General features: G+C 41.4%; 2 protein-coding genes across 2 annotated transcripts in view; both read right to left on the minus strand.

Annotated features, from left to right (window-relative positions):
* Nucleotides 1-163: 163 nt before the first annotated feature.
* CFAP90 (cilia and flagella associated protein 90) lies at nt 164-8,803 on the minus strand. Its single transcript, XM_069005903.1, has 3 exons — nt 8,627-8,803; nt 4,841-4,957; nt 164-1,228 (listed from the first exon to the last, which is right to left on the minus strand). The coding sequence occupies exons 1-3, from the start codon at nt 8,801-8,803 to the stop codon at nt 1,082-1,084; spliced, it is 441 nt and encodes a 146-aa protein (XP_068862004.1). The 3' UTR covers nt 164-1,081.
* Nucleotides 8,804-13,204: 4,401 nt separating this feature from the next.
* ADCY2 (adenylate cyclase 2) overlaps nt 13,205-17,472 on the minus strand; it is a 213,628-nt gene continuing 209,360 nt past the window's right edge. Inside the window, exon 25 of the mRNA XM_069004074.1 lies at nt 13,205-17,203. Coding sequence (XP_068860175.1) covers nt 17,051-17,203 — 153 coding nt within the window. The 3' untranslated portion in view covers nt 13,205-17,050. The remainder of the gene's footprint in view (nt 17,204-17,472) is intronic.

The raw sequence follows: 17,472 nt of genomic DNA on the forward strand, positions 1-17,472 counted from the left end.
ATGTACAAATTACATAGATTTCCTATGTCTAAATATCTGACAAAACCAGTGTCAGTCACAGCTGTGGACTTCCCGTTCTTTTTCTGGTATGATCACTCTGGCTGTTCCTTTCTGAACAATACTGCCTCAGCTTTAAACAACAGGATCAATGGCTCTTGAGAACCAAATTGATTCATACCCTGCAGGAGAAACTCCTCCTGAAATTACCTTAGCATTTTAGTACTGGATTCCATTTAAGTACAAGGCATTAAATGTTTAATCAGATTTAGACAGTTGTGCTACACATGCTTTTTAAATGACTACTGCTCAAATCCTTGTGTTTTTTCCATACTTTCTACCAAATTATTTAGTGCTTGTTCTGCTAGTATTACTTTTTCTTTTTACCCCTTTTTTCAGATTGGATACAGAACCAATGATGATTTTTCTTGTTAAATCAGTCAGACCTTCCTATAGTGGAAGTCAGTGAAATGAATGTCTGAAATCAGCTAAACCCAGATTTTGTCTCTTCAAATGCAAAGCACTCAGAAGTTCTTTTTAACTCGAGTTCCACTTGAAGTCTACTGAAACCGCTAAGCACATAAGCCCATCCATTTTAGAAAATTCTGAGCTGAATCTCCGTTTCAGCTGCTGTGCACATAAAACAATGTCCCACAATTCTCTGGCAACTCTGTAAGGATTGAAAAATCTGTGACCACTGATACCTTGAGGGCAAGCTTGCTTAAATGTTAGGTCTGTGAAGGGTTATGTAGAAGCAGTACCCAGAATTGCAGAGACAGCTTTTGACCCAACAGGTCTCATTCCCAGTGTTGCTGCCTAAAATGCTCAGCTCTTGTCGGTGCTGCTCTTCATGAGATTTTTATGAGAATGTAAGGAGAAGATATGCATTTTAATTAGCATGAGAAAAAGTGCAGCTGCTATTTCACCCTATTTTTAATCCAGATCATTCTCATTAACTAAACTGTAGAGGAAAAGGCAAAAGCACCATATTGCTTTTCAATGTGGGTTTTTTTTCCAGATAAATGTTGCTGGTGATGACAGACGCGAGAGATTTCACATGGATCCAGGCCTAGAGAGGGTTTTTTCAATGAGCAGGGCGGCTGCTTTCCCCGTAGATTGCTGTGTGCAGGCTATAAACCCTCACATGCTCTCTGGTTGCTGGGTCTAAGGGTTTATTTACATGCTTCCCATACTGTGAAGATGTCACCACAGGAACAGGTCTTGCCAATTCCTGTGAAAACACAAAAGTCGCCTTAGAAGAAAATCACACAGTGAATAGAAAACTTGGCAGTTTTCTATTGCTAAATGTGCTGTGGCCAGGGGTAAAATAACTGACAGAACTGTACAGCATCTGCTATATGGATTTGTTTAGTGCCCTGTTCTATCCCTGCCCTTGTTTTTTATGTATCTTAATAAACATGAATGTGTCCCTAGATGACACTGATGATAAGATATGGAGCTGTGGACTGATAATTTTTTACACAAATACATACACACATGTGATTACCATGTGATTACTGGCAAACTAAATGCTAGAAAAGCACAGATTTTATTTTTATTTTTATTTTTATTTTTATTTTTATTTTTATTTTTATTTTGCACTGAGTTGCATGATTTATTTGAAAAATAGGAGAGATTTGTGCCCCCTGTTACAGGAACACCTACCCTGCTTGCACAATTCAGTGAAAGCACAGCTTGAAAAAAATCAAAGCCTAAAGAAAAACCCTGAGCAGCCATGAGTCCATGCAAGCTTTCCCTGAAGGAAGTAAAGCATATACTACTTTATTTCTGCACAATTAAAGATTTTACTAAAAATACTTGTAGCTGTAAGATTACAGAAGTAACTGCTTTGTAATGATGGAAAGTGGACTTGATGAAAAATAACCTGACCAAGAAAAGATTTTAAGCTTCTTAGTAAGCTGCACTTTAAGTGACTCTGCAATCACTGTCTGCAATCTGCAGTTCCTTCCTGTGTTACAGCAACAGGGAGCTACGGAGTCAGAAGGGAAAGACAGGATTTGTTTGTTTTTCTTTTCCTAGCTAAAGGTCTCAGATTTATCAGGCTGCTTGTATGTTTGCACACTGACTAACACAGTAAGCTTGGTCTGCAATGTGTTTATCTAGTCTTATAAATAGTATCTAAGAGGAGAATCAAAATGCAGATGCCACACCATAGTTCAAGTGCAAGCAAATAAACTTTTTTGCTACAACACACACAAGTCTGAGCAAATCAGCACAAATGTCCTGCAAGGATGCAGGTGGGAGCTCAGATTGGAGGGATCTCATAGCAAGGCAGTCAGCTAAGAGACATTTCCAGCCTCGTGGACAGAACCTGAGATTCTTGAAAAGATACTGTAAACCCTTTTTTAAAAAAACAAACAAACAAAAAACCAACCAGCCAACCAACCAACCAAACTAACTAACCCACTCAATAGAAAAGCTCATTTCAAAACAACCATTTATCCCCCAGTTCTCTTGCCTACCTTACTCCACCCATTAAAAACTATTCAGTACACCAACTTTTAACCCCAGAAGAATGAAAATCAAGTCAGGAAGATTGGCAGGCAAAATTAAGACCATTTTCTCCCATGCCCTAGTTGTGGATAAACATTGAAAAATGAGAAACTAAAAAATCTTTGTACCATCAAGAAAGGCTTTGCTAGCAATACAGGGTTTACAGTGCTAATGATACACAGAAGTATGTAATTCCAATAGTTTGTGTTCCTTTTAAATAAGTAAGATTCAGTTTTCAGCATCCTTGGTAGCACAGCCCTGACTGTGCACACTGGCATTTCATCTTTGTGGGTTTGGCATTCAGTGGGTTTCAGATTTTCCGACAGTTGGCTGGGAAGCATCCTGCTACCCGCCTCCACAGTGTGTAATTCTAGCACTGCTAGCACTTGCAATCAGCAATGGCAGCCCTGTGCACACACTCCACTGCAGTTACTCAGCTGCATGTAGCTAAACTGAGTATGTGTCACTGTACTCTTGAATTCCCTGAGTGCACCCAGGCTATCTGCAAGAAATGAGGGGCTTGCTTGCAGTGGTTTGCTTTTTTCCACTTCAAGTAAAGCAGTGTACTATGGACGGTTCAGCCTGTCTGCTTTCAGTGTTGTACTAGAAAGATGTAAATTGTGGCATTTGTATTTATTAGATTTTGTAATTTAGTTATTATTATATAAAGACTGAGAGGGCCACTGTGATAGTAAAGAGGAACTGAGTATGTGACTTGCACTTAGTTATGGTTACATCCAGTGTTGGGTGTCATGACATGCAAGAGGATCATGTTGTAGTATTAAGCAGCTGTGGGTTTGATGTGTCTCCCTGCTAATTAAAGGGCTGGATTAAGGGACACCTGTTTGGACAGTCCCTTGTGTTCACTGCCCAGCAGAGCTGGTATGAATTCTGGCCTGTACAAGTTTGCTCTAGGAAGAAAACCAATAGGAAAGTGAGTTTTGTTGATACAAGAGCTCAGTAAAAAGCTGTAACTTTGTATTGATGAACTTTCTACACAAATTTCCCACTTGGAGGTAGGGCTTGGTACTAGGGGAGGGAGGTTGTCTTTGTTTTGTTCAAATAAAAAGTTTAATTTCTACTTGGAGTAGTCATTTACATACCTTTTGGCCTCACACAGATTTGCAGTTGAGTTACTAGGCATGAGCAGGTGATGCTCATGGGCACTCCTGGGATTCCTCTGGGAGCATCTAATACTTCCTGCACTGTCTGATAGAGCTGAAAGGCATTATGGCTATGCACTTGCACTGAAATGTCTGGCATATATAACTGCTAGTGAGACAAATCACAAGCAGTGGGCTTTGTCAGAAAAAAACAATTTTATTACACAGAAATTAATTTGAACTCTTGTGTTGCTCTTCCTTCTTCCTTCTCTATACATATAACCCTCAATGTGAGCAGCCTTCCTTAGCCTACCCATCACATTATATCCCATGAACCCACTGGGATTTTGAGGTCATTAGTACACAGAGGTTACACTTCATGTGGCTGTTCACAGCCTCTGCCTCTATGTGCAGTTTTGTGTGTGTATGTATAAATATAATTATATATACAGACACTTGTATATATGTGTATTGTTCAGATGCTGCATGGAAAAATACATACATATACATTTATGCATACATATTACAGTATTTCTGTTTCCAAGGGTGCTGTGTAAAATCATGGCTATATTTACCTATAAGTGCACATCAAACCCAGATTCTGCTGGCCTCAAATACTTTGCCCATCCTTTTCCAGGCATGCCCATGTGTTCTGATTGACCACACCTTTGCACTATCTCCCTATGAATTTCCTTCCTGCAGGGCAATCTGGTGTAGGTTTTCTTAACAAACTCATCAGCTTCAGAGACTTGCCTTCCACAGCAAATGCTGGCATAGAGAGGGTGGGTGTCAGAGGACAGTAAGTGAAGTCATGGCCTCCTAATCCAGTCCTCTCAGGGAGAAGAGTTTTCAAGCATCACAGAAATAACTGCAGAACCACCTGAAATGCAACTCTTGAGAGGCACAGATGGTTCAGAGTACACCCTGAACTCTGCAAGAGAGGATCTGCCTCTTCCCCCTTGCTTTAACTTGCATATGTCTTGTCCTGGAAATCTTCAGGATATGAAAGAGCAAGAGCTAATTAGGGTGTCTTCATGGGATAATGCTTTCTCCTAAACCTGCAAGCTGAGTACAATGATGTTCTCCTTCCAATTCCTTTCTTACCATATAGGCTGCACCATAAAGGGTAAAACAATGCCTATAGCCTCCAAAATAGTCATGTCAAAAAGTACAAAACACCTTTAACAAAGAATTTATTAACAATTACGAATTTATAAAAGGGTTACCTCCTCATGAATTTTAAGGCCACGACCCTTTGCATGTTTTCTGTCACAGCATGGAAGATATTGGTCGTAACCTTCTGTTATTCTAAAAACGGCATCATAGGTGAAAAAATCTCCTGTCTTGAGAAAAGGGGAAAAAAGACTAATTCACAGAATTGCTTTACTTTGTAGATTACAGAATACATGTAGTCAAATCAATACCTAAACAGTGCATATATTGCATGAGATGATGACAACTTCATTAGGAAGTTTGGGCCACTCCTTTGGAATAGTTTGCAAAATTACCTAATGACACGTGGTATCATTTATTAAGTTTGTTCAGCTCTGAAATTTCTCTTGTGGTATTTTACTTCATTTTCCCCCCCTTTAATCTGTTGTAATGTTTGGAAATTTAACTGATCTGTTTTAATTTCCTGCACTTAATTTCTCCTTCATAAATTCATGTATTTGTCAAATGATCTGGCAAAATTAAGTAAAAGCAAAACAGGCATTTTCAAAAAGACAAAGGGATTCTCCACTGTAAACATAATTTCATTTTTGATTAGAGCAGAATTGAGAAACATGCCACAGTGGAAATCCGGTGACCCAGTAGCATGCACGACACACATATGTCAGGCTTGAAAGTAAAGCACACCCAAAACCAGAATATTATTGTTGAACTGTTGACACAGTTGCATCCAAATAAGCAGCATAAAAGATCTGCTCTTCCAACAAAGGTGTTTGTGAAATTCAATCAAGATGTTCTCATAAGAGGAATCAAAGCAATTTCAAAACCAAAAAAAGTTTTCAAAGAAAAAAGAAAAAGCAAAATTCCCTACTGAAATATGCTGCCAGTTGTTACTGAACTTCATTAAAAGGTCCATGTTCTGTTAAATATGTCAGTCATCACTGGCTTTGTGCATGGCTGACTAGAAAAATGGTGCATTTTGTTGGGCTTTTTTTCTCCTCTAATTTTACAGTGTGCCCAATTTAACGTTTGAAAATCTCATGTACTTTGAGTCTTTTGAATGACAATGGAATTCTCCAAATATAGTCAAGTCATGGCAGGTCAAGAAGGCTATAGTGGTTCCATTATAAGGACACCATAGTTAAGAGCACTAGTGAGACACTGCTGTAATTTCAGGCTTTATTCGTAAAGGTACCTCCATTGCTTGTTCTGCCAAGAGGAGAGATTATTTGGTATTTAACCCATCTATCCCTTCTCTTCTCTGAAACCATTGAGCTTCACAGGATTTCAGGCACGTTCAAGAGCACCCTGCACATGATTTGTCATCTCCGTGACTATTTCTGTGCTTCCTTGCTTCTCCTTTCCTCCCCACGCTAGCAGTTTCATTCAGTGGGCATTTAATTTGCACTCACCACCAGAAATGTTATTTGCTCTTTGCTGTTATTCATCTGGCATTATTTGTTACTTGTGTCAGAGCACATTCTTTCTGGAACTTGCAGATACTCAGTCAGGCTGTTATGTCAAAAACTACCTCTGTCCCAGATATCTAAGATTTTCTGCCAGATGTGTCGAGACAACACCTCTTTGCTCAATAGACTGATAACTTTCTGCTGCTGCTTCTCTTTGTTGTAAATGATAATTTGGTTGGCCTGGGTGGTGATAGTAGTGGTGGTGGTGGTGGTGGTGAGCTGTTTCTTAAACCCATCAGAGCAAGTGAGTCACACAGAGCTGATGATAAATGTGCACTCAGGGTAGGCATCCTCTGTGTACTGCTGCTAAAGCTTAGTGCTTTGCAAGCATTCCTTGGTATTCCAGACACACATAAAATAGGTAATAGCTTTCTCCACATCGCAGAAGAGGAAACACCAGGCACGTTGGCTACAGTAACTTATGTAAAGCAATCCAGGGAGCAACAGTCAGCCAAGGGATTAAAAGGCAGGAATTTCTAGCTTCTGGCCATGCGATGAGCCCATCTTCTTCCTACTTCTCTCTGCTTCAGTCTCTGATACACAGTTGGTTTTAGGTATTTAAGCTGCAGAAAGGAATGAGATTCCTTTTGCTGTATAAATAAAAATATTCAAATTATCTAATTCCTAAATTGTGTAGAAAAATGGGTTGAATCCACTTCCTCCCCTGTGGCTGAGGCCTGGGCTGTGAAGAAACCTATTAAAGAGCTGTTACCACTTTTTGTTTCCACGCCACTGGAGCAGCATTTTTCACAAACCAGGCCATTGTGAGTGTGAAAGCAGACCATACTGTTAGGAAAAGCTCTACCATGTGGCTGCTAATTCTGCAGCCATAGATAGACTGGATAGACCATGAGGTCCTCCAGCCCCAGGAGCACCATGCCAGCCCTTTGGCCTGCCCTCACCTTGCTCTTGTTGTGCTCTCCCTACTGTTCTGTGAAGCATGGCACCAACTGTGCCCGCTCACCTTTGGGTCAGATCACCTTCCCAAGGAAATGCTGGAAACAACACAAAAGAGTCTGACATTAGAAATCTACTTGTCTTTTAGCAGGACCAGGTGGTCAATGCAGGAAATTTGCTGTTCCTTTAATGCACACCACAGTGGGCTGGTATGTACCCTGCCCACAACCCAGGGACAGAGGACATGCAAACTCTCACAAACCACCAGTCAGCGCTGCCCGGTGCTTGGCGCATTCAGCAGCTTGTCACTTGGGTGAGCAGGGGATTCATGGGCTGTATTTACTGTTATAAATTGCCATAGCATTGCCATGTTACACTGACATAATAGGTATTTCAGAACTTTTATATGCTAATTTTTGACAAGCCTGTTAATGTCAATATCTCACATGACACTTCATAGAGAGAAAAGATCACCACCCAGGAACTGTAGGTAAGCTGAGACGGAGGGTGTAAGATTGTTTTAATTTCTGATTTTAAATATGAGGACAGAATGAGGAACAAAGGTGATAGAATGCAGCAGAGCAAGGAGTGAGACTCCCTGCCAGTGTACTTGAGTTACTACATGTTGAGTGGCAGTGTACCACCTTCAGAAGCATTCAGTTACAGAGGCATATATTGATGTTATTGTTTTGATAGCTCTACTGATTTTATTAAAGCTGAGCATTGCGGAAAATTTATGCAATGCACATTGAAAATCTTTTCCCTCCAATTAAAATGGAGAAGTTCACTTATTAAAGGGTTCCCAAGAGTGTGTTATGAGAAAATCCACTGGTGCTGCATCAAACCCTAGAGACATGATGCCTTTCCTAGTGTTCCCCCTAAAAATGCCTCACATTTCACTGCTACCAACTGGCCTGTCCAACCTCAACCCTTGGCAAACCATGTCTCTGCCTTCTCTTGTCATCCAGTGGAAGACATTACTCTCATCTGCCATCCACAAGTAGCAAACACACTTTGCAAAGGCCTCTCATGCTGAAACCTATTGCTTTGGCATTAGATAGCTGAATGATAGAGATTAATGTGCTGCATTTCTGTATCAGAAAAAAAATTCTTCACTGTGAATGTGGTGAGGCATTAGAACAGGTTGCCCAGAAAAGTTGTGGGTGCCCCATCCCTGGAGGTGCTCAAGGCCAGGCTGGATGGGACTTTGATCAACCTGGTCTAGTGGAAGGCATCCCTACCCATGGCAGGGGGTTGGAACTGGATGATCTTTAAGGTCCCTTCCAACCCAATCTATTCCATGATGCTATGACGATTTTAGGCACCTGTCTGACCAGGTCCCTCATGACGAGAGCCGAGCCCTTGCACCGGGCCCAAGCAGAGTGTCTACACTGCGCAGAGACCCGCGGCGAGAACTCGTCCCTCCGCCCTGCGCTGCCCCGCGTACATCCCCAGCTCGCTCCTTCCCTCCCTCACCTTGCGCGGCCGGCTGAAATAGCTGAGCTCCGGAGGCCCTTCCCGTTTGGGCGGGACGAAGCTGAAGGCGGAGAAGGAAGTGAGGGCAGGCCGCCTCCTCCCCGGCGCGTTGTCGAGCGCCTGCCGTGCCAAAGGCGTCCCGATGGCTGCCGGCGGGCGCGGGCCGGGCGCGGCCATGCTGCCCTGGCCGCCGTTACCCGGCGCTGCTGCCTCGGGCCAGCTCGGCAGGAACCGGCCCCGGGCGCGGCCGGGCCCGGGTGCTCGGGGACTCGGGGCGTGCCGCAGAGCCCTGCCGAGCCTCAAGTGTGGATCCACCGGCTCGTGGATTTTGGTCTCAGTCTTGTGCAGCGGCTCCAGCTCCCTGGTCCTGTGTGTCCTTGGAAGCTGGGGAGGAAGGTTAGAGCAAAGCCTGGCAGAAAGGGACTGACTTTTTTTACTGTGAGAGCTTACACTAGACCCCAAATCCCCTTTTAAGTGGATAACTTGAATAAAACCACACCACAGCATGCAATTTCCACCAGGATAAGGAGCCAGTGTCTTGAGGAGCTTGGGCTTCTCTCTTTGGACAGCAGATCACCTACTCGGGCAAAGGCTTCTTTAAGTCTGTCAGGCTGGTGCTGTGACCTGTTCCATGTGGAGCTGTTCCAGTGCCCAACCATCCTCTGGGTGAGGAACCTCTCTCTAACATCCAACCTAAACCTCCCGACTCGGCTTCAGACCTTTTCCTCAGGTCCTGTCACAGGTCACCACAGAGAAGAGATCAGTGCCTGCCCCTCCTCTTCCCCTCATGAGGAAGTTGTAGACTGTGATGAGGTCTCCCCTCAGTCTCCTCCAGGCTGAACAGACCAAATGCCCTCAGCTGCTCCTCATACAACTTCCCCTCAAGGCCCCTCACCATCTTTGTTGCCCTCCTCTGGACGCTCTCTAAAAGCTTAATGTCCTTAAATTGTGGCAACCAAACCTGCACACAGGATTTGAGGTGAGGCTGCACCAGCGGAGGCCAAAGCAGGACAATCCCCTCCCTTGCCCGGCTGGCGATGCTGTGCCTGATGCCCCGCAGGACAGGGTTGGCCCTCCTGGCTGTCAGGGCACTGCTGACTCGGATCCACCTTGCCATCGACCAGGACCCCCAGGTTCCTTTCCATGGCACTGCTTTCCAGCAGCTCATTCCCCAGGTTGTGTGTACATCCAGGGTTGCCCCATCCCAGGTGCAGAATCCAGCATGAGATGCTCAGCCATTTCAGGCAATGCAGTTGAAAAATTCTCTCACACTTTTGTTGGGAACACTGAAAATAAGTGTCTCCTGCATGTAGATCTCAGACTGACTGTAAAACTGCTCTGCCCTAGTAGTACCTGGCTCCTAGGTTTGATATTCACCCCATGGTTATCCTGGTTTAATACATATATGTAACTATGCCCATGCTGCTTCTTACTGTGGTCCCTTGGGATCTGCAAGCAGCTTGGTTTAGTTTACCTTTGTTTTCTGTAACCACAGTTGTAGAGCTACTGTCCTGTGGGCACAGCATTACTATTATTATTGCTACCAGTATCTTTTGGTAAGCACTTTCACAATAGCACTCTCCCAGGCATCTTGAATTTTACTGAACATCCAAAATTTATTTTAAATCTCCCAACTTTCAGAGTACCAGAAATCTTCACAACTGATTGTTTCAGGCATCTTGGAGCCAGGCAATAATTCAGGCCTACAAAAGTCTCATCCCTATGATGTAGCTGCCACTCTCCCATCACTATCCTACTGAATAACACAGACTCCTGCTTCTTTGTGAGTGTAGCATGGAGGCTTTATAATCTGCAGACTGATGTGGGTGGTTTTTTTAATAATTTGTGACAATTTCCATCTGCTTATCTAATAATGTCCCTCTACCAATTAAGATCCTCTTCTTCCTGTAGCATGGGCCAATTAGCACAGTGTAAGCGAGCAGTGGAATTGAAAATCCAACAGCTGCCTTACATCAGCTTCCTACGCAGAGACCCGCTTGCCACTGTGCAAGTGCTTTTCTGTAGTTTAGTCCGAGCACAGAGAGATAGCAAGCCCATTTATAAAAAGCAGCTCAGCTGAAACTGCAGCTATAAATAGAGCCACAAGAAACTGTTCACCACAGATATCAACTAAGCTAGGCAAGAGCTCTGAAGTCAGATCTGAAAGATTTCTCTCCAGTTTTCTTTCTACTGTTCTCATGTAGCTTGTTTTGATTAACATTAAATTGATGGCATTAAGTTGAATTACAGCATTTGGATGCAGTATAGATTGTCATAAATATTGCTGGATGCTTGTTACAGATTTGCAATACTGTCGTTCCCCCCCCCCCCCCCCCGCCCATTTGAAGTAATTAAAAACTATGCTTTTCACTTAATTTTTCCTTCCCAGTGAAGGTATAAATCCTTTTAGAATTATTCAAAACTTAAAAAGGCTTTTCTTCCTGGTCACCTTTTGCAGACTGCCCAGAAGAAGGATATGAATGCCCAGGGGGGTTTGTTCCAGTTGCAACCAGACTTTATTAATATGCTACTGTTAAGTGTGTATGTTCTTGTTATAAAATAGCATGGAAGGTCAGTCTGTTTCCTTAGTAACTTCAATTCGAACATGTAAACAATGGAGCAATTTTAGTCCATATGATGAAAACTATGCATTCAAAGACATCTGAGCTAGGACACCAAAGTGTTAAAAGTTGCTTTGAATTTGGTGTTTTGGGGATGGTAAGTTCAATTGCCTGCCTTTTTAGAGAGTAGTAATATCCCCTCAGGTTCCACTGCTAAGATGTCTGAGTTTTGAACATGTTGGTGTGCACTTCTACAGCCATAAAGTGTCTCAAAGGTAGGGGCACTGTTCTGAAATGTCAAACTGGCTTGTGCAATAATTCTGAAAAAATGCCCTAAAAGGAATATGAAGCAAATAATAGTGGAGCCAGGGAGAGAGGACACAAAGGAGAAAATGATAATAGGGGGAGACAGGATGGACACAAGGGTGACATATAACTGGACAGGTCATTGATACACAGAAAAAACAGTAGCTGTTTTTTGCTACAAGCTGAGGTGCCTGTTTCAAACTCATGTCACTTAGAGCTGAGATGAGTAGCCTGCTGTCAAATTAAGGCTTAGGAAGCCCTCTCCTGTCCTAGCTCTTTGACCTCAACATGTATCAGATTGCCATGGGGTCCTGACCTTCAGCTGAGCCATGGAGGAGAGACAGTCTTTGTCGAATATGTTCCATTTGATGGCCCTTGAAAGAGGCTGAAACAAAAATGGCTCAAAACCTGTCCCCTTTCTACTGCCATAGCTTTGGGTCAAGCCAGTTGTTTCACAGAAGTGCTTGTTTTTTCTAGATCCTAATTACTGACTGACTGTCCACCTCAAACAGGAAGGCTCTTCAGAAACATTGCATCCCTCCCACAGGAAACAGTCCTCCATGAACTTCTCCCATTGAATCCTTCTCAAAGTCTGCAGTTCTTCATGAACTGCTTCAGCGTGGGTCCCTTTCATAGGGTGCAGTCCTTCTGGAACAGGCTGCTGCAGTGCGGGCTCCCCATGGGGTCACAGGTCCTGTCAGCAAACCTGCTACAAGAGTGGCTCCTCTCACCATGGGCCCACAGGTCCTATCAGGAGCCTCCTCCAGCACAGGTTACCCACAGGCTCACAGCCTCTTTGGGGCATCCACCAGGTCCAGCGTGGGGTTGTCCATGAGCTGCAGGTGGATCTCTGCTCCACCATGGGCTTCCAAGGGCTACAGGGACACAGTTGCCTTACCATGGTCTGCACCACCCGCTGTAGGGGAATCTCTGCTCTGCTGCCTGGAACACCTCCTCCTCGTCCTTCCTCACTGACCCCAGTGTTTCCAGAGATGTTTCCTCCCTGCAGCTGCTGATTCTGCCACATTTTTTATCTCTTCTTAAATATGTTATCTCAGAGCTGTTGTTGATGGGCTTGGCTTTGGCCAGCGGTGGGTCGGTCTTGGAGCTGTCTGGCATTGGCTCTTTTGGACATGAGGAAGTTTCTGGCAACTTCTCACAGAGGCCACACCCCTGTAACCCGGTCCCCCTCTCCTTGCTACCAAAACCTTGCCACACAACCCAATACAGCTGACTGATATCTGCTCCAATTAAAATCAATATTCTATTCAATAACTTTAAGTAGAGTAATATACAGTTTTATACATGAGGTGACATAACTTCCATAAAAATTGCTATTTATAACACTTTTTTTGAATAAAACATGAAAAATTCTAGTCCAAGAATGTCAACCTTTTGAAATACTTCCACACATTTTTTCCTGTCAAAACTGAGATGTTCATGAAGAGCGTCTCAATGGCTACAAATAGATTTGGAAAATACTCTATCCAAAAAATGTCAAACAATTCTTGGCTGAATCTTTGTTTTAAACAGGGCATTCTACAACATAAAGGGGTTCATATCTCCATAGTCGCAAACATTAATAAAATGCTCTTATCTTGCATTTTGATATATCAAAAATTACATTGACCTGAGTAATTCCTGCCTCTAAATTTGAAAATGCTTAAAATTAATATGTAGCAAACTTTAGGGTGAACTAGTTACGGTTGATTTATATAACATTTTTGACAAATCCACACAAATCTGAATTACTTCAAAGAACAAAAAATTATCTCTTAATTACATGTTTTATTTAAGGCACATATTTCTCATTCTACATTTATTTCCTCCTCAGAATCACTCTGCTAATTTAGACAAGAAATGAAGAATAAAACTAAAAATCCCTAGACTTAAAATTGTTTGGGGTTCACCTGTAAAAAGTCTTGAAGGGCACTATCTACACCAAGTGAAGGAGAATCTGCTATCTGAAAATGAAAAATTAATCTATGTTCATACATAACCACAAAAAGAAGGAAAACTATGTAAAACTATGTATCAAAGTACAGGAAAATCTTATCTTTTAACAGTAAATCTTCTGCTATATAAAGCATCTTGACAACATAGCTTATTATTTGTCCCAATATGAGGTTCTAAAAACAAAGCAGGACAGACTTGCAAAAGCTCTTCCCTCACTTTGCTTTAGAAACAAACTGACTGAACTACCTGTGTCTCAGTGGAAAAAGGGAACGTTTGTAGATATTTTACAAAATGGAGGAAGCATATAGGAATATAAGAAAATGAAAAATGCTTTTCACATAGCATAAATAAGACACTCATGTCTCTCTTTAGAAACAGCAGCTAAATAGCATTAATTTACAGGTGATCCAAACTATTTCCATAGTTTATAAAAAACATCTGCAAGTCTAATCTTTCTTCCTGTCCTTTGGTAGCCCTCCATAAATTGGAGCAAAGCACTGACTTTGAAAAAGAATTCCAGCAGGCTTCCCAGGTGTTCCCATTTGATTTTCTTTTTCCTAGACCACAGTGAATCACTCTTACATTGATCTTTTGGCTGTTGCCTCACAGTGTGAAATGCATTTGCAGTGTACTTTTAGAAGTCCCACTCTGTGGTTCACTAATGAGCTGTGAACTATGTCACCAACATGGAAGTTGTAGAACTTGATGAATCTTACTGTGATGTGGAATATATGGAGTGTCAAATACTGATTTACATCATTATCATAAAGTTTTTCAGGTTACAGGCTGATACAGGAGTAGTGTTATATCCAGTTACTGAGGCTGAGATTGCTGCAGGAGGAAGAAAAAGTTCCTTTCATAAACGAATAGAGACAGAGGAAAAATAAACCAGTATAAACAGTAGATGTAAAATGCACTGGAAGACAAGAGGTATTTATTAACTACAAATAGCTTCTCAGCTAGAAAGATAGTAATACCCAGCAACTGAAGGCTAGAGAGAGGATGGTATGCGCCTTTCTTTGTGTGGGCAAATACATGCATATCTTTTGCCCACTTTCTTGTTCTTTAGCAGGATTTGTCTGCAATAATCTAAATGCAACTACAAAATGAGAGAAGAACACCAGTGAAATATGAGTGCTCTGAACATGGGCATTTTCAACATGCTCTTGGAGGGCACATATACACCTTTCTTTATATTTCATTGGACTAGTCAGCTCCCCACCACTCAGATGTTTTAACATTTCATAGCTTACAGAAATAATATTGTTTAACTTTTATAAAAATCACAGAAACAAAGCTATGAAGTTAGGTACAAGGTTTGTTAATGATGTGCAAGAATACAAATGAAAGCAAAATCCTGAATGCACCGGTTGTATCTGAAAGCTGCACATATATATGACAATATAATAGAATCAACTTCACGTAAGGGTTTTCACCCACAGTAAGAAATTACTGCGTTGAAGTGTGGTAATACCACAATGATTTTAAAGGCCCAGAGTACATTCAAAGTCTAAGAAGGAGACTGATAGCTTCTTTCAACATTCCTAGGACACATTTATAGTAAGTGGCGAGGAGGGATTTAGGAGAAGTCTTTAGTGACACAGCCAAGTGACAACTAGCCAATGACTGGGACACTGGTTTTGCAGCTATTTGGAAAGTCTTTAATTCCACTGGAAAACATTTATCTTAACTTATTAATTAAAAGGAAGAAATCATAAAGACAACAAAAATATTTTTTAATGAGATTTTATTAGACTGAGCACCTGTCTTGAAAATTACTGTTTAAAAGTCTCCAGTGCTGGATGAAAAATTAAGTGTGTCACGTTGAACAAAAGTGAAATAACTTACATTTTGCTTTTAGACTAACTTAAGGGGATCAAGATTCAGATTGTCTGTTTTACAGCAAATTAGGCACTTTGAAATCTACTGTCATTCCAATTCACTAGTGGGCAGATGGCTGCTGTGAGTAAACTGTGCCACATTCAGTGAGACTGGACTGATGCCATGTATTTGTGACCCACAATTTTGAGAACTTCTGAAAGGACACCAGTGCTATACAAATGTGTATGTAGGTTTCATGAATGAGCAATCTGAATACTTTTTACATTTCAATAACATGCCATAGGTAATAATGCATAAGTTGACTTCCATATTCATATGGTATCAGTCAGAAAAAATCTTAATCTTGTAATTATATGATATTTTGTAAGTAGGATTATTTTCTTGTTAGGATACTATGACTAAAAAAATTGATTACAACAAAGCAAAACTTAATTGTTACTATCTGTGCTTCAAAGGAGCATAGGTAGTACAATTACCTACTTTTACTGTCTTTCAGCTGGCTCATCTATGAAACTCTGCAAGTGTGAAACTTTTTAATTTAAAGGGATTTAAATTAATCTCAAATATCCACAAAATAGCATTTTGCTCATACTCATGTCCTAGTGAGTATAAATGAGATTATTAATTTAAATGATAAATGAGATTATTACTTTAAATATCCCACAAAATCCAGCATTGTAAAGGTTAAGTGAAAGGCATGCAAGGGCAAAAGAGGTTGTCAAAGTGCAAAATGGAACTTTTTTTTTCTCTTGTACAGCTTGTCCTTGTTATTTAAGCATTGTGGGCCAGTTGTTAAGTAGCAGCACTGCTGCTGTTTTCAGTATCCTCCACTTTGCTTGTGTTTATGGATTTGAGGTCAGTCTTCTGTATGACCTAGAGAATAAATGACTGCAAAGTGCCTAGGATGCCACCCATGACTGAAGACAGTAGAACTGATTTAGTTTCTGAAAGGCAATAGCAAGTCTAGCAGATATTATTGACCAAGGCTATTGAGATAGCTGGCCGTAGCCTACCTCAACATCTAACTACTGAATAAAAAGCAGAGGCAGCAGCAGAAAACACTCAGCTTTGGAGCGACAGAAGCCAAGGAAGGAAGCAAAACTAAGAGACAGCAACAGTAAGACAAAGTACATATAAACTTTTAATGAATTAACCTTACAAAAGACAATAGCTTCAAAACATTTGACACGTTTGTACAAAACTATTCCAGCATTGTTAGTTCTCTCTTCAGAAAGAATGCCAGCAAGCCACCCAACGTGTCCCTGGCTATGAGATGCAACTGGTGATCACATCCAAATCATGTGTGGACAGAGTAAACTTATTTACAATACTGTATACTTTAATACCAGATTAGTGGATGCTATTGGGGAGCGACTGTATTTTCCAGAAAACACCATGCATCAGAAAATAGTATGCACCCCTAGCTTTATTGCCTTTTTTCCCCACATTTGTCACTAACACCTCTCTTTAGTCCTTTCAGGATGCGTTACCTCCTTTTGATTCCTATTCCTTCTTTTCTTGTCTCTGAATAACAGTGCAAGTAGCAGTACAATCTTCCAGCCCTACAGCGTACATCACAACTGTCCTTGAACATAGAAATATCAAGGTGCAAAATGATGGCTCATGGAACTATTCTGCAGCCATATTAAAATAAGTGCCACATACCAGAAAATAGCACGCATGTTAAGGGCCAAAATGTAGTTAAAAAGTGCGTGATACTTTCCTGAAAATATGGTACTGATGACACGTACAAGCATCTTCAAGATGCCACGTTCCCTTGTGAAAGGGATCTTGTCATTTCTGTATGTACAAAGTATGTCTTCAATTCTCCTTTTCCTTTTACATTTATTATTCCTCTGCAGGTGCTCATGTAGCCCAGTGTTTGCAGGACATTGTTTGTCTCCTCTGTAACCTGCAACAATACAGAAATACAGCCAGTGTTGATAACAAAGCAAAGCAGAATCTTTTTCCAGGGTGTGAAGATAACATAATGTTCTGTTCAGTTATAAGGGGTTTGCTGTAATGCTCATAAAGCCTTTAAGGGTCTCAAGTGAGGTTTGAACACCTTAGCTTTCAAGCAGTCTGTTGCTGGATGCCCATTCTAATCACTTACATCCAGCATCTAATTTGCTGTAGCCACTTCTGTACCTAAGGTTTCCAACAGAGGATTTCTTGTAGACA

The sequence above is a fragment of the Aphelocoma coerulescens genome, chromosome 2 (genome assembly GCF_041296385.1).
Source record: "Aphelocoma coerulescens isolate FSJ_1873_10779 chromosome 2, UR_Acoe_1.0, whole genome shotgun sequence".
Classification (NCBI taxonomy): domain Eukaryota; kingdom Metazoa; phylum Chordata; class Aves; order Passeriformes; family Corvidae; genus Aphelocoma; species Aphelocoma coerulescens.

Excerpts from the sequence above, each read along its gene's own strand:
- CFAP90 (XM_069005903.1), bottom strand. The coding sequence starts at position 8,803 with ATGGCCGCGCCCGGCCCGCGCCCGCCGGCAGCCATCGGGACGCCTTTG. Across the intron at positions 4,958-8,626 it reads ATTTCAGCCGGCCGCGCAAG|ACAGGAGATTTTTTCACCTA; the intron begins GTGAGGGAGGGA and ends CCTTTTCTCAAG. Across the intron at positions 1,229-4,840 it reads GCCTTAAAATTCATGAGGAG|GAATTGGCAAGACCTGTTCC; the intron begins GTAACCCTTTTA and ends GTGTTTTCACAG.